This window comes from Pinus tabuliformis, chromosome 5_1 (assembly GCF_031772625.1).
Source record: "Pinus tabuliformis cultivar Carrire ecotype Pingquan chromosome 5_1, CPIR1, whole genome shotgun sequence".
In the NCBI taxonomy this organism is placed as follows: domain Eukaryota; kingdom Viridiplantae; phylum Streptophyta; class Pinopsida; order Pinales; family Pinaceae; genus Pinus; species Pinus tabuliformis.
The window spans coordinates 619,520,109-619,542,890 of NC_142305.1; the positions used below are offsets into that span (position 1 = coordinate 619,520,109).

At 37.4% G+C, this 22,782-nt stretch overlaps 1 protein-coding gene across 2 annotated transcripts in view; it reads right to left on the bottom strand.

Annotated features, from left to right (window-relative positions):
- The window catches only part of ATSUV3 (ATP-dependent RNA helicase), a 405,120-nt gene that overhangs the window by 64,797 nt on the left and 317,541 nt on the right, over positions 1–22,782 (bottom strand). For both annotated transcript variants that reach the window (XM_089432621.1, XM_089432620.1), the window contains one exon: positions 12,125–12,205. In XM_089432621.1, the coding sequence (XP_089288747.1) occupies positions 12,125–12,205 (81 nt within the window). The remainder of the gene's footprint in view (positions 1–12,124; positions 12,206–22,782) is intronic.

A 22,782-nucleotide genomic window follows, 5' to 3' on the forward strand; every position in this document is an offset into this window, starting at 1 on the left:
CACGTCACTCTTGACAAACCCCATCTTCTGCAAGTAGCCATCTATTTGACCATACCACGCCCTTGGTGCCTGCGTCAGCCCATACAAGGCTTTCTTCAGTCTGCATACATGAAACTTCTCATGAGTTTGAAAGCCCTCTGGATGTTCAATGTATACTTCTTCTTCTATTACCCCGTTCAAAAATGTCGTCTTTACATCCATCTAATGGATCTCCCATCCCATCTGGGCTGCAAGAGATATCACGGTCATAATAGATGTATACCTGGCTACCGAGGCGAAGGTTTACTCATAGTCAATCCCTTCCTTTTGAGCATACCCCTTTGCCACAAACCAGGCCTTGTATTTTTCAATACTATCGTCCGCAGCAAATTTAATCTTGTAGATCCATCTTGAACCTACCACAAATCTGTCTTAAGGCCTTGACACCACCTCCCAGACATCGTTTACCATTATGGAGTTATATTCTTCCACCATCGCATCTAGCCAAACCTGATGCTGAGCTGCCTCCTTGAAGTTTGCAGGCTCTCCATCCTGAGCTACTAACGCCTGACACCTGTCTAGCTGTTTTCACTCCCTTTTACTGTTCCTTGGCTCTCCAATGAAGTTCTCTGCATCACACAGAATCTGACGAAGTTCCCTGCTGGTTCTTCCTCTGCCAACAGGTGCTTCTGTTTGCTCCTCTTTCTCATCTTGAGAATCTTCTTGATCTGAGGAAGGGTTCTTCACTTCCGTTGGTTGAAGAGGCATGACTAATGGATCTTCTTTCGACTGCTCCTTGGACGGCATTTCGCGAGATCTTTTGAAAGCTCTGTCCTCCATGAACTTTACATATCATCGTACTACTACCTTCCTGCTTCCTGGAAGATAGATCCTGTATGCCTTAGCGTTCTCGCTATATCCTGCCAGATACCCCTTTTCTGTAGTCTGATCCAGCTTCTTCCTCTTTTCTTCGGGTATGCGACAATATGACAAACTCCCAAATATCCTGAAATGATTGACTCCAAGTGTCTTCCCAGTGAAGACTTTCTCTGGAGTAATCTTGCCCAATGCCCGACGAGGAGTCTTGTTCTGAACGTAGACAGTTCTGTTGCATGCTTCTGCCCACAGGAATTTTGGCTTATCCTGATCATACAGCATGGACCGAGCTGCTTCTACAATAGTCTTGTTTTTCCTTTCTACCACCCCATTCTACTTTGGACTGTAGGGAGTTGTCCACTCTCTTTTGATGCCCTCCTTAGCGCAAAAATCAGTGAAGTCCATATCGACATATTCTCCACCATTATCTGAGCATAAGACTTTTATTTTCTTACCATTCTCCACTAGAGCCTTGAACTCCTTGAGTCGACAGAAGACCTCATCCTTGGTCTTCAAAAAATAGAACCAAGTTTTCCTCGAGTGGTCATCAATGAAAGTAAGGAAATACTCGGCACCGTTGAGAGCTTTGACACACATAGGTCCGCATAGTGTTGCGGGGGAGCGCCCCCCCCCCCTCGATCCCTTTCCCAATCCATGCTCCAGGTGGGAGTGACTCGGGAGCAGGTCGGGAGCGCACTCCCTAAAAAAACAAACGCTCCCTGCCTTTTCGAGATCGTTTAGCCTTTTTTGCAAAAAAAAAATTGCAGTAATGTTCCAAATGCAATTTTTTTTCAAAGAATTAAATAAGTTTTGAGTGGGGCAACTTAATGATCAAGCCTATGGCCCTAGTATTGATATGCGATTCATGGTAATGTTAAATTCTTAAAGTAAAAATGACATTCTTCTTAATCTTCATTTTCATCCTTTTACTTGAATTTTTAACATTACCATGAAATGACTCAGGATGTTTAAGAGTGGTTCCGACCTCATTAGATTTCATATGGAGAAAGTAGAATTTTAGATTTCATTCAAAATCCAGCAGACTTATTAGTTTTTTAGGATTTCAAGATTGCAATGTTTCCATTGAATTTTGTCATGTATTAGGGTATGGAACTCGTATTTAATCAAGAGCACCAATCCCTCTATGTACCTTGATGTTAGTGACATTGATTGTCGAACTCCTCTATCATGACCCTCCTAAAAATGTATGCATCACTCAAACAAAATCTTGACTTGACATGCTATGCTTTCTCTATCTTACGTTAATGCTTAGAAGGTGATATTAATGACAAAGATCCCTATACAGATACAAAGGTAATGACAAATATACCTCTGGATATTAATGCTTAGAGGGTGATATTAATGACAAAGATCTTGATTTTCCAACAAGACTAAAAAACTAGACATTTCTCGTGGTGGCAAGAGGCCCAAGCATAAGCAATAGATAATAGATTTACTTGTCTCTTCTAGTTTCTAGTAGCTTTTATACCTATTGACTCTTTCATATTTATTATGATATTTTTTTAAACAATATATGACAATTTAAGTTTGAAGTTGGCAATTATAAGTCATTAGTAATGAATTATGAATATGATGCTTCATGAAAGTTGAAAGTTGTTTCACTTTCATTTCATTTCATGTTAGATATTATTTGTTGTAATGGTTACACTAAGCTTACAAGTACAACTTTGGTGATCAATGATGATAAATGTTATATATTGAATTTTGAAAGCTTGAAACTTTAAGATTGATGAATCACGAGACTCAATATGCTGTATGTTACTATGTTACTAACTTGTGAACGTGGTTGATGAAGATTATAACTTCTAGATGATTGTTGTTATATGGTTCAATCTATGTTTTTTTATGTTTTTTATATCTAATTCATAATTCTACATGTTTTTGTTGACATATATGTATCAACATATAAAAATATGAAAAATTATATATATTATATAAAAAAAGCTCCTGGATTCGCTCCCAAACCGGAAGCTTTTGAAAATGTCGCTCCCGCACCTGTTTTCACTCCCGCTCCCTGCTTTCGCTCCTGCTCCCAAGTAACACTGGATCCGCAGATATCTGAGTGTATCAATCCTAGTACACTCTTGGCCCTGTGGTTGCTCCTAGGAAATGTCGCCTTGGCATACTGCCTAGAGCACATCCCCTGCATACATCATCTCGTTCCATACTCAGATCCGAAACTCCTGTTACAATGCTCCTAAGAATTCTAAGAGCTCCATGGTGTAAGTGACCCATCATTCTGTGCCATAGTTCATTCAAGTCTTTGTTCCCATGACTGCCTATTAGTGCCATTGGAGATTCTAGTTGTAATATGTACAACCGATTACTTTTGATCCCGATTTGCACTTTCTTTTTCCAGCTCGGGTGTTTGACGTATACATTTTCCTTGATGAAGTAGATGTCATAGCCCTTGCCTTGTAGTTGTGACATGGAAAGTAAGTTCATCTCCAATCCTGGCACATTGTTATAAAACCAGCTCACAAAAAGATAGAAAATATAGATCAACGCCTTAGAATTCAGCCTCTTCGAGGGGGCAACCTCCTTTGCATTACACAAACGAACAATTTTTGGATGTTACAAATGACAAAACCTCTTTTCTATATATAGGAGTCTAAGGGGTCACAATATAACCAAGCCGACCTAACAATAATAATATAAAGGCACAAAAATAACAATAGTGGGATTCTATGGGGCACAATAATAACAATAAGGGATACAATGACAATAGTAATGGGGGAATCACTAGGGACCTAACATGCCCCTCTCCTTCAAAAAAGTGTTGTCCTCAACGCTTGAGTAGTTCTGGATGCTTCTGTATAAAATTCTCATCCTCCCATGTGGAATCTTCAATGGGTAAGTTCTTCCACTTAATGAGATACTTTGAAATTGATCGATTTTGTAGTTTTCAATTTCTTGTTTCTTTGACTGCTTCAGGTTCCAATACGATTTTTCCTTCCTCATCAAGTTCTGGAAATATTGTTTGAATTGGAATCTTGTCACCTATAAGGCTATAACCTTCTTTAAGCATGAAACATGGAAAACTGGGTGCACTCGGGAAGCTGCAAGAAGCTCCAATTTGTATGCCATAGTACCTATCTTTTGCAACACCTTGTACGGACCATAATACTTTGATGATAATTTATTATCCTTCTTAGCTTGCTTGAGGGACATTTGTTTATATGGTTGTAGCCATAGGAATACCCAATCACCTACATCAAAACTTTTTTCGCTGCAATGTTGATCTGCCTGTTGTATGCCAAGGTGAGGTTATCCTTTAAGAGTTGGAGAACTTGTTGCTGATGCTCGATGTGATCTTCCACTACTTGAACCTTAGAATTTTCTCTTAAATATGAGGTGATGGATGGTGGATGATATCCATAAAGTGCCATAAATAGGGTCATTTTTGTTGCAATATGGAAGGAAGTGTTATACCACCATTCAACCAAAGGCAACCATTTGACCCATTGTGTCTGTTTATCAGATACAAAGCAACGAAGATATCCTTCCAAACATTTGTTTACTATCTCAATTTGCCCATCAGATTGAGGATGATAAGATAAGCTATGAGCTAACTGAGTATCGAGACAAGAAAATAATTCTGTCCAAAAATTTCTAGTGAAAATGGGATTTCTGTCGCTTACAATAATCTTTGGGTTTCCATGTAGCTTTTGAATTGTTTCCATAAATGCAGTAGAAACTGTACTCACTTTAAGTGGATGAGATAATGCACAAAAGTGTGCATACTTGGTAAGTCTGTCAACTACCACCATGATAACACTCTTTCCTTCGAACTTGGGTAAACCTGTGATAAAATCCATTAAAACCTCCTCCCAACGTTGGCTTGGAATCGATAAAGGTTGTAATAGTCTTGGGGTCTTAATTGTTTCAACTTTATTTTGTTCGAAAACCAAACATTCTACCACAAACTTTTGAATATCCGATTTAAGGCCATCCCAAAAAAAATCCTTCTTAACCCTGTGGTAGGTTTTTAGAAATCCTGAGTGCCCTCCTAAGGGAGAGGTGTGCAATTCCCTAAGAATCTTTTGTTTGAGTTGGGAATTCTTACATAGGTATAACCAATCCTTGTACCATAACGAATCATTTTCCCAGCTAAATGTATTAGATGCACTGGGATCTTGTTGTATCTTTTGAATGAGTGCCCACACTTCCTCGTCATTCTTCCATTCATCCCTTGCTTCGTTTATCCAATCTGGTTGGATAATAGAAATGGCGCAAAGAAATTTTTCTACATCCTCATCCTTTCTTGAGAGTGCATCTGCCACAACATTTTGCTTCCCTTTTTTGTAGATGATTTCAAAGTCATAGCCCAACATCTTTGTGACCCATTTTTGCTGCTCTTCTGAAGATAATCTTTGTTCTAAAAAGTATTTAAGACTATCATGATTCGTTTTTTACCTTGAAGTGTCTTCCCATTAGGTAGGGTAGCCATTTCTTAAGCGCATGTAGTATTGCCAGCATTTCCTTCTCATAAATAGATTTGTGTAAATACTTTCCTTTGATTGGACGACTTTCGAAAGCAATGGGTCTTTCTTCTTGCATTAAAACAGCACCAATTCCATTTCGTGAGGCATCACATTTCACAATAAAGGTTTTTGTGAAGTCTGGTGTAGTTAAGATTGGTGCTTGGCACATTTCCTCTTTAAGATGTTCAAAGGCCTTTGTTGCTTCCAGAGTCCATGAGAATGCATCTTTCTTCAATAATGTTGTTAGAGGTGCTACTATTCTCCCATAATTCTTAACAAACTTGCGATAATACCCTGTCAACCCGAGAAATCCTCGTAGATGTTTTATGGATGTGGGGATTTTCCATTCCTTTATGGTTTTAATTTTGCTAGGGTCTACTTTAACACCTTCATGAGACACAATATGACCCAGATATACCACCTCTTGTACTCCAAAGAAACATTTGGAGATTTTTGCATATAATTGTTTCTCCTCCAATAGTTTGAGCACCATGTCAACATGTTGGACATGATCCTTCCAAGACTTGCTATAGATTAGTGTATCATCAAAAAATACTAACACAAAATTTACAAGGAAGGGTTTGAAAATGGAATTCATCAAACCTTGAAATGTAGAAAATGCATTAGTAAGGCCAAAAGGCATGACCAAAATTCATAATGACCCTCATGAGTTCTAAATGTTGTTTTTGGAATGTCTTCAGTCTTCATTCTGATTTGATGATATCTTGAACGAAGATCCAACTTGGTGAAGTAAATTGATCCATGCAATTCATCCAATAATTCATCAATGATAGGAATGGGAAATTTATCTTGTTGAGCTCCCTATAATCTAGACACATGTGCCATGATCCATACTTCTTGTGAACCAATACTACTGGAGCAGAGAAAGAACTTTAACTAGGTTGAATTATACCAGCCTCTAGCATTTCTGCAACCATACATTCAATTTCACTCTTTTGGACATAGGGATATCTGTAAGGCCTGATGTTTGGGAGAACACTTCCTGGAATCAAATTGATAGCATGATCATGATCATGAATAGGTGGGAGGCCTTTGAGAGTCTCAAATACCTTGGAATGATTGTCCAAGACTTTTTGGAGATCTGGAGAAATGGATGGTTTCGATGTGGGAACCTCTAGTGAACATAATTGTGCAATTATGCCTCGTTGTTCTTTCTTTAGAAGCTTTGTCATTCTGTTAGAGCTAATTATCTTTCCTGGTTTCCCTGCAATACCCCTTAATTCAACTTCCTTTCCTTCTACAGAGAATTTCATGAAAAGTTCTTGAAAATTAAAAGCTATTGTACCCAAGGATTGTAGTCATTGGACTCCTAGTACAACATCAGCACCACCCATTGGAATGGAAAGCATTGGGCTATTCAAGACATATTCTCCCATGGATAGCATGATATTATGGCACTTTCCTGTGCAATTTATGGTTCATCCACTTGCAACCATCACTTGACACTCTGGTGCTGGATATAGGAAGCAATTCAATTCCTTGGCCATCTTACAATGAATAAAATTATGGGTACTTCTCGAATCAATCAACACTATTACCTTTTTCTTCTCGATATGCCCTTCTATCTTGATAGTTTGAGGAGTGGTAATTCCAGCCAATGCATTACAAGATATGGTCGGATTCATTTCTTCTTTTTCTAGAGTTTGTTCCTGGTGTATATCCTCTTCTTTTGATGTTTCTTGTTCATTTTCTTCCTCCTCTTCACAATCTATGTAAAATAATTTTTTCTCGGCACAATTATGACCTTTAGTGTATTTTCTATCACAACTGTAACAAAGCCCTTTTGCTCTTTTTTCTTCCAATTGTTGTGGTGTCAACCTTGTAGGTTGTGGATGGCTAGGGGTAGCAACACTTCCATCTTTATGATTGTGAGTGGTAGGCTTCCTTGTTGCCATAATTTTGCTTTCCATTTTTCTTGCCAACCTGAATGCCTTCTCCAATGAATCTGGTTCCCAAAGACGAACCTCATGTTGGATGTTATCTTTTAAAGTCCCTACGAACACATCAATCCTATGCTCCTCTGGAATATCTTTTACCCTTATATTCAATTTTTGGAAGTCCTCAATGTGCTCCATCATTGAACCCTTTTGTTTGAGATTTATCAATTGGCTAAAAAAAGTGTTGCTTTTTGTATCTTCATAATGTGCTATCATTTCATCCATCAAAATAACCCAAGTGACAATTTGTTTACGAGAGCAAAGCCATCGATACCATACAAACTGATTTGGTTCCAAATATAAAGTTGCAATGCATACCTTTTGTGTGTTTTGCACATTATGGAGATCGAAAAATTGCTCCATCTGTAGTATCCATGTTCTGAGATCCTTGTCATCAAACTTCCTCATATCTATCTTTAGAACATGGTGGTTCTTTGATCCAGTGTTAGAGTCTATGAAATCATGATTAACATTTATTTTGTTCTCATCATGAGTTTCCTTTACTACCCTTTTGCCATTAATAAGAATTTCTTATAGAAACTTTGTCAAATCTGTCTTCAAATCTTCCATGCTTGTCTTCAAATCTGTCTTCAAATATTCCATGCTTGTCTTCAAATCGTCCATCTTAGCTTCCACGTCGTCCATCTTAGCTTCCACGTCATTCATCTTAGCTTCTACGCCTTTCTTTAAACCATCCATCTTAACTTCCACGCCATACATCTTAGCTTCTACGTCTTTCTTTAAACCATCCATCTTAGATACTATTACTTTTTGTGCGAGTGACATTTGTTGCACTGGGTCTCGTAATTTTGATATATCATGTTGCATTTCTTCCTCTTCTTCATGAGTCATGCTAGAGCTTTCAAGTTGCTTACTAGGTGTTTCCATTTTCTTTCTTCAGGGCATCAATTATTGATAATAATGCTTCATTATACCCTTTGAATTCCTTCAAACTAATTTTTCAAACCAAGCTTATGCAAAAATTTTAAAAAAACTACACACCTTTTTTTTTCACTTTGTAGGATCTTGATATTGAATCTGATGTATTTCTGTAATTTTGGATCTCCAAGGTCTGAAATTTCTTCCTATGGTAACCCCCTGAGTAATATTTCTAACTCCGTAAGTCTGATCAAGATTGGATTCTCCAATGAAGAGTTATGCCAATTCTCCCACGATGACCTGAGTATAGACTTGTTCAGTAGAGCGAACTTGTATGACGTGCCGCGAGTCACTGTTTCAACCTTAGGTTCTGAAAATGGTACCCAAAAAACTACAGTCCGTCCTCTTTCAAAAACTTCTTACAAAAATTCAATCTGATGCTCAAAGAGAAAGTTATGATGATTTTCCCAAGGTGACCTGTTTGGATAATTAAGTCCCTAATCAACGACTAAGATTAGATCTGGCTTGATCTATGTCTTTTGGACCATTTTAACACAGATTCATATTAATACACATTAATATTTTATTTTCCCTAAGTTTAGACTTAAGGACTCCATTTAAAATATTAATTATTAATATCTCCTAATCTGTTTAGAATCTGCCCAAAAATTTTCTGGGTATTGGAGATCCCATGTGCCCCAACCTCTCCACCAAATTTCATGGCTAGAGCACATCCGATGCGACCCCAAATCAACAAATTGTGGAATTTTGTCTCTATTGTAGCATCTCTCAATGTATGGGCCATGTAATATAATCTCCTAAGGGTAATTCTATCAAAGAATTTGACCTTGATAAGCCATTCCCTTTGTGCATCAAAGTATAAAAGCTGCAAAGTTGTTTCTCCTTGAACTAGAAGGCTAGCGAAGTGATCTTGAGGCCTCCTTGATTAGGAATCAAGAAATCCTACTCATATTCATCATAGACTCCATTCTCCCAAAAATTAGGCACTGATCTACCAAAAGGTTGTCACCAAAAATCACATTCTTTCACCTCCTTCCAAGTCTAGCCAAGTTGGGGTACCTAGGGCATCATTTTCCCGACAAACTAGCACTCCAAAAAGTTCAATCTCCTAGGGTCTCATGTAGTGGTCTTTCCTCAAGCTCTCCTCCAGTTTTGAATCCATTCCAACAGTGGAGTTGGGAAGAAAGCCAAGCCCTAGCTCCGGGATCAAATTTTGCCATAGCATCCCCAAGGCTAGTACCTCAAAGGGTCAAATCAACACCTTCAAGTGAAAATTATTTCTTTGATCCTTTCCCACATTGTCTAGAATAAGAACATCATTGGTTTCTATACTCATTCCCCCTAGCCTGGACCGAGTCCACTTGGTCCCGTCTCTTCCCATTCCTTTGAAAAGATAACTCTTTCAGAACCATCCGGGATACCAATTATAATAGGGATTTTAGGGATTGAGAAGTCCCTTCATAAGTCATATCCCATAAACCTAACCCTTGAATCCTCACTTCCTTTCCCTAGAAGACATTGTACCTTGCTTAGAAAGCAAGCAAGCCTTATCTTTTTGACTCTTCTAAGAAAGGGATTATTAGGGTCACATCATTTCATTGACTTATCCTCCCATCGGGGAAAGTCCGTAAATAGAAGGGAGCCTTAGCTAAGGTGACAGTAGGCTAAAGTCTCCATTTGTTGCCCTTGGCCTAGGGATCCCCTTTAGGTCCCCTGCTAGTTTGATCAGTAATAAGGTGTATGCTTAATAGCATATACTAGATGATCTTGTGAGTGCAGATGCAATTTCCATTGTGCATGTGTTTTTAACATAGTTGTGCCATAAATTGACTCAAATGGGACTAAAGAGAATGCTGGTCTTCTGCATGTCCCAATAACTGGTATTAGAGTCATAAGGTGCCTAGTGGAGTTCTTGTGATCGTGATCTTTGGGTTAGAGAACTGCCTTTCAGTCAAAACTTTGTAAGTTCAACGATTTGTGAGTCATTGAGAGTTGTGTAGATTGAGCTGAGAAAAACTGATAGGATTGGAAATATCAGAAATTAAAGTGGATGGGCTGTTTTGTGGAAAGAATTATAACACAAGGTAATTCAAAATGGAGTTATATCTCTTGGGGAAACAACCATGGAAAATGACCACAGAAGAAAATGAACATGACCCTAGCATGGTTGATTAACGGCGGAATAGCCAGGTCAATCACCATTCTGAATCTTGAAACTAGGGAATTTCACTGTAAGCATAAATATATGAAAGAAGTATTGGAAGCTCTTGCCAATATGTATGACACGAGGAACATGGTGAATCAACATTTTTTTAGACACGAGTACGATCATTCCAAGATCGTTGATGGAATGTCGATCACAGTTTATTTAGAGCACATGAAGAAGTTGGTCACACAGTTAGCTTATGTCAGTGTGAAGTTATTGAAGGAAGAATAGGGGGTGATATCTCTGGAGAACATCCTGTATTCTCTAGACATCAATAATTTGACAGGGAGACAACTACAGTAAGAGAGTACGTGACAAACCATGAAAGACTTAACAAGAGTGTTTGTACTCTATCTGCAAACAACCTCTAGTACAACAGACTCAACAAGTGCCAACACAAGAATATTGTTCTCCATGGATGTTAGTGGGCAGGACATAAAAGGAGCTAATATCCAGAATGAATAAGGGTAGAAAAGACCATTCAAGAAAACATAGCAAGTGAAGATGGTTAGTTGGGTCAGATTTTGATAGCAATGTCCATGACTTTGATAATGAATAGTTCTCTTAATACAGGAAGATCAAGACAGGAAGAAAAGGACAAGTGTAGATGAGTACAAACGCTATGTAAAAGATTAGTAGACCATGAAAATTAGATTCCAGACCACGATGTCAAGGCAATCAACAATGAGCTTTGTCTTCCAGAGATAAAGAAACCTATTGTCTATTAGCAAGATAACAAATGTTGATGTCACAATCATCTTTGACGAGAACAAGTAACCATTGTAAGGCAATAGCAACACTTTGCAAGAGGCATTATTTAATTTACCAGATTTGACTCAAACACGAAATCCCTAAGCCCCAAGAGAAATAGTTTGATTCAGACTCATAAAAGAACTTGAGAAAAACACAATAAATAAATTAAATTAAAATACACTAAATTTCAGAAAAAAAGGATATTTTTCCTGAATTTCAAACTTTAAAATGTACATATAATGCAAATCTTCAATAATAACTTGTTCAATGTCCATAGATTATAATATATACAACTTTATGTGCCTTTCATACACAGACAACCGAATTTGACTCAGGAAACTCACGAGTTTGATTTGCATCTGACTTGCATGTATGACTCATGCAGTGCTAGACCTTATCAAGCTAACTCAGTCGATTTCCTATTATGGAGTGGAGATGGACAAGAGTTGCGTCCACTCAAAGGAGTTTGGTAGCAGCGGGCATCAGAGATGGATCATTCTATAAACTATCTGGGATGTTGACGATGAGCCAAACAATGCCAACATCTTGGGGATAGGAACTTGGCAAGGTTGAGCAACATGGTCACAGGTATTGTCAATCTAGTCACAAGGTGAATTTGGATATTGTTGGGATCATGCCAACAGTGGATGGCAACTTGTGTCATTATTTTTCAGTCTATAAGCTATGGTTTGTGTACTTGTGTCGTATTGCAACTGACACCTTAAAAAATACTTGTTGAGTACCTTGTTATGGTCTCTTACATCTATCTTGTCTCCCATTGTGTTAACCAGTGACTTGTTAAGATACATTCTGCGGGTTATGATGTCTATAATGCAGTGATCAAAACAAGATCTGTTAAACCAGCTTCAACGTGTGCAATTTACTTCCAAGGGAACATCATGTGTACATGTACATTTTTATAAGTAATGCTATCTAGCTATGCTTACCAGAACTGAATAGAATGTATAATTTGGATGCAGCCTCGAGTATAAAGCCAAGATATCAAATGAAGGAAACAACCCAGCAGCCTGCATAAGTATAACAGTCAACATTATGATGAAAAATGGGTGATGCAAATTTAAGCATATGCTCTTGACAATGCTTATTCAATTTTCTTTTCTACAAAATCACTAATCCAAACAATCATAAGAAACAATATTTTAGGTCAATGCCATCAATAAACATAAAATAAATGTTTATAACCAGCAGCATTCTAGGTAAAACTGCTTGTTGCTTCAAAATTTATACACCTTTATTAAAATTTTAAGCTCATGAGCATGCTCTTGAAAATCAAATCAACTGATTCGTGTACATTGTTCGTGACATAGTTTCAGGATGATCAAGATACAGTAAAGCAATACAATTTTAATGGCAAGATCAGAGAAGTTGAGAGTGCAAAGGATGTCAAAAGGGTTTCATAGGTTTACCATTTGTGGTTCCCACTGAAGTCTAAGGCACAACATTATTATGAAATTAAAAAGCTCCAAAACAAGTATGACTGTAAACAGAAGATAACTATAGGAAAGGAGTAAATAATCAATGATTCTGGAGTCACTTGAGCCAAGATGGGGTTGTATAGGTATCGAGAGAGGAGAATGTTGAGATGGGTCTGTAGAGGTATTGAGAGAGGAGAATGTTGAGATGGGTTTGTAGAGGTATTGAGAGAAGAGAATGTTGAGATGGGCTTGTATAGATATTGATAGCCCAATACAAACCAAGATGGAAAAGAAGAAAATAATTCTTCTAACTGCAGGAAAATGAGAAACAGAAATCAAAAGATGTGGCTACTTCAGTACCTTGAAAGGTATAGTATATGCATAAAATTATGACCAAAATCTACAGGAAGATCATGAATGTTTATGGGACTTAGAAAGCGTTTCAGTGCAACTATGAGTTCCAGTGCACCCATACCCAGCATTTCTACTATTTAAAATTCCTTAGCAACAGAAATTCAGAATCCATATTTGATGAGCTGGCAGTGCAGCACTTCACAGATAACTGTGATTTTAGATAGTAAATGGAGTGTGAATAACAGAACTGTTGTCACTCAACCTGTCATCCTAACAGAACTGTTATCGCTCAACCTGTCATCCTATGTGTAAAAACCCCAAAAACTGAGAAGATATATTTCGGTAACTAGGAGGTTGGCCACAGTCACCTTGCCAACCCTCCTATGTGTTGAAGACTGTAACTAGTTTCACTCTTCATAACTGACATTTGACTCATGTCTTGATGTAATTCCTATATATTGATCAAAAGAAGAAAGAAAATGTAAAAGAAAAATTATTTATGAAGCATGGATTTCATGCTTATGTCTTTGGTCACTAGGTCAAGCATCCATTGAATGCTTCTAGGTTTTTGTCATGAGTCATGGTCATTGTCATATTGTAAAAGACCCATTTGGGCACTTGTATCAAAGGAAGAAATATTATTATTGTATTTGGAAGTGTCTAGAGGGTTACCAAGAAGAAGTCGGCCAGCATTGCTAAGTCAGCATAGAGTGGGCTTAAAGAGCCACTCAGAAAGGCTATATAAGAAGGGGACATCGACCTCCTTTGGTACACACAAGTGCGCATATATCTGATCTGATCTGCAGCCAAGACAAGTAGTGCGAAGAGGCTAGAAGAGCCGAGAATGGGAAGAGAAGCATGAAGGTTTGAATCTCTGTTATATTTGCTTGGGACAACTTACATATGCAAGAGGCCTAGTGTTTCTAGGCATTGCTTCAGATCCGAAGTTGCAAAGGAAGGTTGCAGAATTTGTCTATGGAACCATAAGGCTAGAAGAGCCACTTCTTGGAGAATGTCTACTTCGCTATCTTTAAAAAATTGTGTGTTGGAAGGCAGGCTAGTCGACTTGATCTTGTTGAGAGCCCTAGTCTAGGGTTTGGTCTTGGAAGTCTCCCTTGAAATTGATTCTATAAGAAGAAGTTCTTGTGGGTTTTCCCCTTTGTGGAGTTTTTTTACCTGGGTTGGAGCCTATTTCTGGTGTCTCACTCTTTATGATTTGATCTTTATGGTTTGGCATCTATTTAATGATAAGAACATAAGCATGCATATCACAATAAGAATACAATGTCATAAGTAAAAGTCATGTAATAGAAAAAGATTAACTAAGGTCAGTCATTGGCAGCTAGAAGATCACAAGAAAGATAGTTTATCTTTGCCTCAGTGCAGGAAGAAAGACAGTTTATAAGTATCTTCAAGTCCTAGCCTCTAAGAGTAGGATCCGAACTATTTTGGGCTATTTTTAATGCATTCAATAGTGAGACTAAAGTTTTGTGCATAAGCCCAAGTACCCATGAGCCCTAGTCTAGGGTTTGGTCTTGGAAGTCTCCTTTGAAATGATTCTATAAGAAGAAGTTCTTGTGGGTTTTCCCCTTTGTGGAGTTTTTTCCCTGGCTTGGAGCCTATTTCTGGTGTCTCACTCTTTATGATTTGATCTTTATGGTTTGGCATTTATTTAATGATAAGAACATAAGCATGCATATCACAAGAAGAATACAATGTCATAAGTAAAAGTCATGTAATAGAAAAAGATTAACTAATATGCCACCCTTATCAGTTTTCCAACATGGTATCAGAGCTAAGGTCAGTCATTGGCAGCTAGAAGATCAGAAGAAAGATAGTTTATCTTTGTCTCAGTGCAGGAAGAAAGACAGTTTATAAGTATTTATTGAATTGAGGCTTCTGTGATTGATAATAGTTGTTAAGAACTTCGGCGTAAATCACATGTAGAAAGACCTTTGTCGATGTGTTTCGAACCAACCAGTGTGGTTCATCGTCAGGACAAGTTGAAGAAACAGATCCAGCGTTGCGTGATAAATAGTCTGAGCAGAGCCTCCAACAGCTATCCAACGGCTAATTTTGACTTAGGGACCAGAGTCAAAAAGTCAAAGTTATATTCATACCTTTAAAATATGTATAAAAAATAGTCTTACCCGAAGGGCAAGTGATTGAGCCTTCGGCTCAGTGAGTGAGCCTTCGGCCAACCTTGATGGGGCCCCATCCTTGACCCTTGAGCCTTGACCCCCTTGATCCTTGAGCCTTCGGCCAGCCTTGATGGGCCCCATCCTTGACCCTTCAGCGTTGATCCCTTCGGCCAACCTTGATGGGCCCCATCCTTGACCCTTGAGCGTTGATCCCTTCGGCCAACCTTGATGGGGGCCCCATAACCCCCACCTTCAAACATCCAAAAGATCCCTCCAAGAACTTATTAGCGTATGATCCTCAAATGGGTGAATCATCGTATGTACCGCTTCCTCATTATAGCTACTGTAGAGGGTCAGATTCATGAGTTGTATGTGCACGCTCGACCATAAGGGAGAGGACCTTATGTATCCATAGAAAGATCTTCATAGATGGACATATATAGATCTCGAGACATCTGGCATAGAACTCATTGTTGAACTCATCGAGATCTTATTAAAAAAAAAATTGCCCCAACTGGAAATGCTTTTTTAGTATTTTCGGGACAGACGGGGAAAGGAACAACGAACACTTGCATACATGTATTCTATGAAGAAGGACGAATGGGACCGCTTATTTGGTCCCATCACTTATTTGACACAACCATCAAACCAGAGACCAAAGCAGGGCTCGACGAAACGGAAGATATCGTAGTACGTCGTCCTTCCCTAAAATGGAACTCTCATGCTGGAGCAAGAACTGGCACTCACTAAGCCACTTACGGAAGTAGGCCGCATACAGTGAGTTGAGAAGGGTAAAAAAAGTATAATGAGATCAAGGCATTCCCTATAACGAAATGAACAATCAAATGAAAAATGATAAAAGAAGAAGAACGAAGAAGAAAGAAGCTATAAAATAAAGCCTTAAAAGCACTACTTTTGGTTATGGTGTGGGTAAATTTGACTTACTATAATAAAATTCGAATAAAATCAGAATATACATAATCCAAAACCACCAAAAGTTCTAAAATAGCCCCAAAAAAAAGATGAAGCTGACACACCCCAAATAATAAAGGAGTACCCCCACAACCCCCCACTAATAATTTTCCGATAATTCCGATATTTATTCAGATAAGTATCGAGCGTAATAACTCCACTATATCTGCACATACAACTCATGAATCTGACCATCTACAGTAGCTATAATGAGGAAGCGGTACATACGATGATTCACCCATTTGAGGATCATACACTAATAAGGTTCTTAGAGGGATCTTTTGGATGTTTGAAGGTGGGGGTTATGGGGCCCCCATCAAGGTTGGCCGAAGGGATCAACGCTCAAGGGTCAAGGATGGGGCCCATCAAGGTTGGCCGAAGGGATCAATGCTCAAGGGTCAAGGATGGGGCCCATCAAGGCTGGCCGAAGGCTCAAGGATCAAGGGGGTCAAGGCTCAAGGGTCAAGGATGGGGCCCCATCAAGTCTGGCCGAAGGCTCACTCACTGAGTCGAAGGCTCAATCACTTGCCCTTCGGGTAAGTTCCATAATAAATAAATAGTCTTACCGAAGGGCAAGTGATTGAGCCTTCGGCTCAGTGAGTGAGCCTTCGACCAGCCTTGATGGGGCCCCATCCTTGACCCTTGAGCCTTGACCCCTTGATCTAAATAAATTAATTTTATAGGTGATTGCGTTAATAGTTTAAAAAAGTTATTATTTAATAATTAAAATAATAAGTTATTAGAAATATACAGTTATAGGAAGGCCTTTCATTTAATAATAATATATATAGGGTATTATTGAGAAAAAAAAAATTGTTAGAATATATATATTAAAAAATATATATATATATATATAAATTAAAAATAAAGACTAAAAAAAAATGAAAAATGAAAAATAATAAAAATAAGAATAAAAATAAAAATAAAATAAAAATAAAAATAAAACAAAATAAAACAAAAAAAAATAAATAAATAAAATAAACATAATTATAAAAATAAATGAATAAATAATATAATAAAATAAATAAAAAAAATATAATTAAGAACGTAGCTAGTAAAGGAAAAAGTTAGTTGTAAAAAAAAAAAAAAATTAAATAAATAAATATAATTAGGAACCTAGCTAGTAAAGGTAAAAGTTGGTTGGAAAAAAATAATAATAATAATAATAAATAAAAAAATTAAATAGATAAATAGAAAGAACGGCACCAAGTAATAAAAACCTAAGACTTGGGAGAACCAAGTCTTCAGCGTTAGCAGAGCATGTGGAAAAGACCAAGCATCAGGTTTGTATAGAGGAGGCCAAGGTTGTTGCCAAAATTGCCCAGTTCCATCATCGTAAATTCAGGGAAGCTATTGAGATTGAAAGAAGGCCTAACAATCTCAATAGAGATGACAGCTGGAAGATCAGTAGCTGTTGGATCCTGGCCCTTTCGTCTTAGTCTTTCTTTTTCTTCTCCCCCCCCCTTTTTTATCCTTTTCTTGCTTCCATTGTTTCCCTTGGAACCTTCCTTCCTCCTAGGTTTTTTCCTTCTTGCTCTATGGTTTTTATTACTTGGTGTCGTTCTTTCTATTTATCTATTTAATTTATTATTATTATTATTACTTTTTATTTTTATTTTCAACCAAATTTTACCTTTACTAGCTAGGTTCCTAATTATATTTATTTTTTTATTTATTTTTTATTTTTTTTACAACTAACTTTTTCCTTTACTAGCTACGTTCTTAATTATATTTTTTTATTTATTTTATTTTATTATTTATTCATTTATTTTTATTATTATGTTTATTTTTTTATCTTTTATTTTTTTTATTATTTTATTTTTATTCTTATTTTTATTTTTATTTTATTCTTATTTTTATTTTATTTTTATTATTTTTCATTTTTCATTTTTTTTATTCTTTATTTTTAATTAATATATATATATATATATATATATTCTAACTAAAAAAAATTTCTCAATAATACCCTATATATATTGTTATTAAATGAAAGGCCTTCCTATAACTGTATATTTCTAATAACTTATTATTATAATTATTAAATAATAACTTTTTTAAACTATTAACGCAAGCACCTATAAAATTAATTTATTTATAATAATTTTTTATACATATTTTAAAGGTATGAACTAAGTCACCAGATTCGTCCTAAACCCCCTGCGAATCCCGAATCCGACACGATTCGGTCCGAATTCGTGTCCAAATCACAGGACACGTCGTGTCCGTTTCGGACACGCGTGTCGCGATTTTCAAAAGCGTGTCGCGATTTTAGGACACGTGTCCGGTTTCCAGGACTCGCTAAGCTCAGCGCAAGAATGAAAAGGGCGTGTTTGCTCATTAAAATTGTCATTTGGCAAGTGATTTGTGCTGTTGGCAAGTGATTTGTGCTATTGGAGCAAGGAGTAAATCATTTTGGCCGCTTCATGATCAAGTCTAGGCCCTAGTATTGATATGTTATTCATGGTAATGTTAAATTCTTAAAGTAAAAGTGACATTCTCCTTAATCTTCATTTTCATCCTTTTACTTAAATTTTTAACATTACCATGAAATGACTCAGGATGTTTGAGAGTGGTTCCGGCCTCATTGGATTTCATATGGAGAAAGTAGAATTTTAGATTTCATTCAAAATCCAGCAGAGTTATCAGTTTTTCAAGATTTTTGGATTGGGGGATTGCAATGTTTCCATTTAATTTTGTCATGTATGAGGGTATGGAACTCCTATTTAATCAAGAGCACCAAACCAAGAGCTTCTGAATATGTCACTCCCGCTCCCGTTTTCGCTCCCGCTCCCAAGTAACACTGTTCCTGATGATATGGGTCTGGACACCACTGTTGAGTTGGCATTGGCCAACATGGATCTCAATGATCCAGTGCTAGAGCCTGTTAGATTTGATGACTTAGAGGGGTCAACCTCCATACCAGCAGATGCAAAGGCGACTATGGATACAGCGGAGTAGGAGGATGTAGAGGAGAGCAGTGGGGACCATGATGGGGATAGTGATGCTGATTCTGACGTTGATTGATGCCTTGAGGCTTGTATACCTGTAGTTGTTTTATATTTTCTATTTCTATTGGCCATTGGCATTGCACCAACACTACCTATGTAACACATTTTGATTTGATGACTTAATGAGAAAACTACAGTTGTCAGTGTGTTTATCTTACTATCTTGTAGTTGTAAGTTGTCTTTCAGTTATGAATTATGAATCATGATTTAATTTTTTAATAGATTTATCATTTATGTGACCAGTACCACTGACATTTATTTGAATTTTGTATGTACTATGCATGCTAATAGCTATAGATGAAGATCTATGTTTGAAATCAATAAATTTGTATCATTAATTAAAATTTGTGTAAGAAATATGATAATATCTAATTTTTAATATATATGTATATATTTTTAAATATAGATATATATATATATATATATATATATATATATATATATATTAATAAAATAATATATAATGTGTCCTGTTCCGGGGGGTCAGCGTGTCCAAATCCGACACCACGAATCTCGAATCCTACGTCTCCCGAATCCCCGTGTCAGGTGACTTAGGGTATGAATATAACTTTGACTTTTTGACTCTGGTCCCTAAGTCAAAATTAGCCGTTGGATAGTTGTTGGAGGCTCTGCTCAGACTATTTATCACGCAAAGCTGGATCTGTTTCTTCAACTTGTCTTGACGATGAACCACACTGGTTGGTTCGAAACGCGTCGACAAAGGTCTTTCTACATGTGATTTACGCCAAAGTTTATAAGTATCTTCAAGTCCGAGCCTCTAAGAGTAGGATCTGAACTATATTGGGCTATTTTTAATGCATTCAACAGTGAGACTAAAGTTTTGTGCATAAGCCCAAGTACCCATCTTATCACCTCAGAGATCCGCAATCTTGGAAGGCAAAGAAACTACAGTCAGTACATCCGAGAAGCATAGTTGAAGCCTTATCCTACGCCGCAGACCTGGACTTCGAATCCGAGTTTTTCTGAGATATCTAGAAGAGACAAAATTAGCTTTTCTGAGCATACTTCCAATCATGCAGCCCTCTGAAAACGAGACCAAGTCATGTACATGAGACCCAGGTCTTTGAAGAGGCTGAAAAAATTCATCATCTTTCGTTTTGAGATTCAAAGGGCAGAACAAGAGGCTTAACCTGGGTCGAGGGTCCTGTAAGAGAAAACGACGACCTTAGAAGGTAAAAACAAATCCTGTAATCACTCTTTTAGAAAGACAAAAGGCCTAGAGATCCAAGAAGCCTAGTCCTGTGGTTATATTGTAAAGGGAGGAAACTAAAATTTCAGATGCCTAGAAATAGTCCAATAGGCAATTGTGGGAAATGCCTTGTGAAAGAATCTAGGCCGACTTTCTGGAAGAATTTTAAGCCAGTTTTACAAGGCATACACAGTAAAAGTGTGAATCCCTAGTTTGAGGTCTGATGTCACAGAAGTACCTACTCCAGAGGGTCATATAGGAAGCAGTCAATGTGAAGAGTATACAAATTCGCAAGATGGAGAGGCATTTTAAAGCTTTGTCTCAAGGTATTTCAGTGACTATGCTAAGAATCTGAGGCTAGAGAAGGACAACATAAATTGGTACCAGATCTACTAAATTTGAAAGACCGAAATCTCAAGGCTACAGAGAACTTATCACAATAAAAACTTCAGGAGCTCCATGATCTAAAGCCTGAAATAGGTACGAAACCTATTGTTTAAGTCAACAATATGAGATAAATACTTTTATAAAATTGTTGAAGCTAGAAGAAGTGTTGAAACCGAGCTTGAAGGACTGTAGCTACAATTAGTCATCTTAAGAAGAGCATCTTGATTTGGCATTGCTCTTGGAAAGATCATGACAACGATGGAAGTAGCAGTACCTTGGATTGTGAAAGGCTTTGTAGTAGCTTCCAATGATCATGGTTATCTAAGGTATATGGTCCTTGCCTATAAGGTACATAAAATAGTCTAACATGAAATATATTAGGGTCTTGTTGCTTGTTTTTAGGGTTTGTCAACCTCATCTTGTTGAAGGTTGTTGGTATATAAGATTATAAACCCTAGATGATATTTGGTAACCCTAATCATGTGGAAATCCTAACACTAATCTATTCGTTCCCTCATAGAAACCCTAGCTCTTGAAACTTAGGGTGTGTAGGTAGTCTAGGCCCTAGGGTGTATGGTAAACCTTAGCGACGATGGAATCAAATGAAATCTAGGCTAAGTAACCTGACATGTGGATTCGGGATTCGTCGGATACGGGGATTCGAGTGTCGGATTCAGACACATTAACCCCCCGGAACAGGACACTTCGGATACGTTATATATTATTTTATTAAAATATATACATATATATATATATATATATTAAAAATTAGATATTTCTTATTCAAATTCTCATTTATGATACAAATTCGTTGATTTCAAACATAGATCTTCATCTAGATGTAAGTTTTACTGTTTACAAAGTAAGTTAGTAACATTATAGCATGCATAGTACATACAAAATTCAAATACAATTGTAATTTGTGACATGTCACATAAATTATAAATCATGAATCATAGATTCTAAATTCATAAATGATAAATCATAATACATATTCAATTCATCAATGATCCAACAGGAGAAAGACAAGATAGTAAGATAAAGACACTGACAGTTGTAGTTTTCTCATTAAGTCATCAAAATCAAAATGTGTTACATAGGTAGTGCAATACCAATGGAAAATAGAAATAGAAAGTACAAAACAGCTACAAGTATACAAGACTCAAGGCATTAGGTGGTTCATGACTCATGAGTCATCAATCCTCATAGTCATCATCAAAACCAGCGTCATTTCCTCATCATCATGGTCACCACTGCTCTCCTCTGTTGCATCCTCCTCTCCTGTATCCAAAGTTGTCTTTGCATCTGCTGGTGTGGAGGATGACTCGTCTACAGTATCACCATCATCAAATCTAACAGCCTCTAGCACTAGATCACTAAGATCCATGTTGGCCAATACCAACTCAACACTGTTGTCCAGACCCATATCATCAGGAAAGATATCCCACATATTTGTCTTTCCCTTCAACCACTCTTCCCTCTGCCTGTAAATAAGACAAAGGTTGGTGTGCACATACACCATTGTCTCTGCCCTGAACCGCTCAAGCCTGCTCTTCTTAACACTATACAAATTCCCATATGTGCACCAATTTCTCTCGGAACAAGAGGATGAAGTCACCTAAGAGAGGAGCCTCGTGGCTAACTACTGTAGAGGAGAGCTTGTTGCCCCATGATTTGCCCACCAAGAATAGGGCTTCTTAGCCCCCCTGTCTCTAATCACATCATATCTTGCAAATCGACCACTGTCAGTGGAAAACTCTGCAAAGGCATCCTCCACCTCATCAAGCAATGCTCTATCCTAAAAAACCCACCTAAATGCATCTTTCCTCCCCTGTGAGATTTCACCATCCATGTGAGGAGGGAATCTGCGAGAAGGTCCACCATTTAGCCACTCATGGCTGTAGTATTTTGGGTTCAAGGAGTGAGCCAAACATAAAGGTGTGCAATTCTTGTTCCATCTACTGATAAGAATATCTTGTATAGTACCAAAGAAGACCTCTAGTGATGTCTCATAATCGAAGCACTCACTCTGTAAAATAAGGCTCCTCACAGACTCAATCATGGAATCCCATCCCTCATAAACCTCTCCTAGGATGG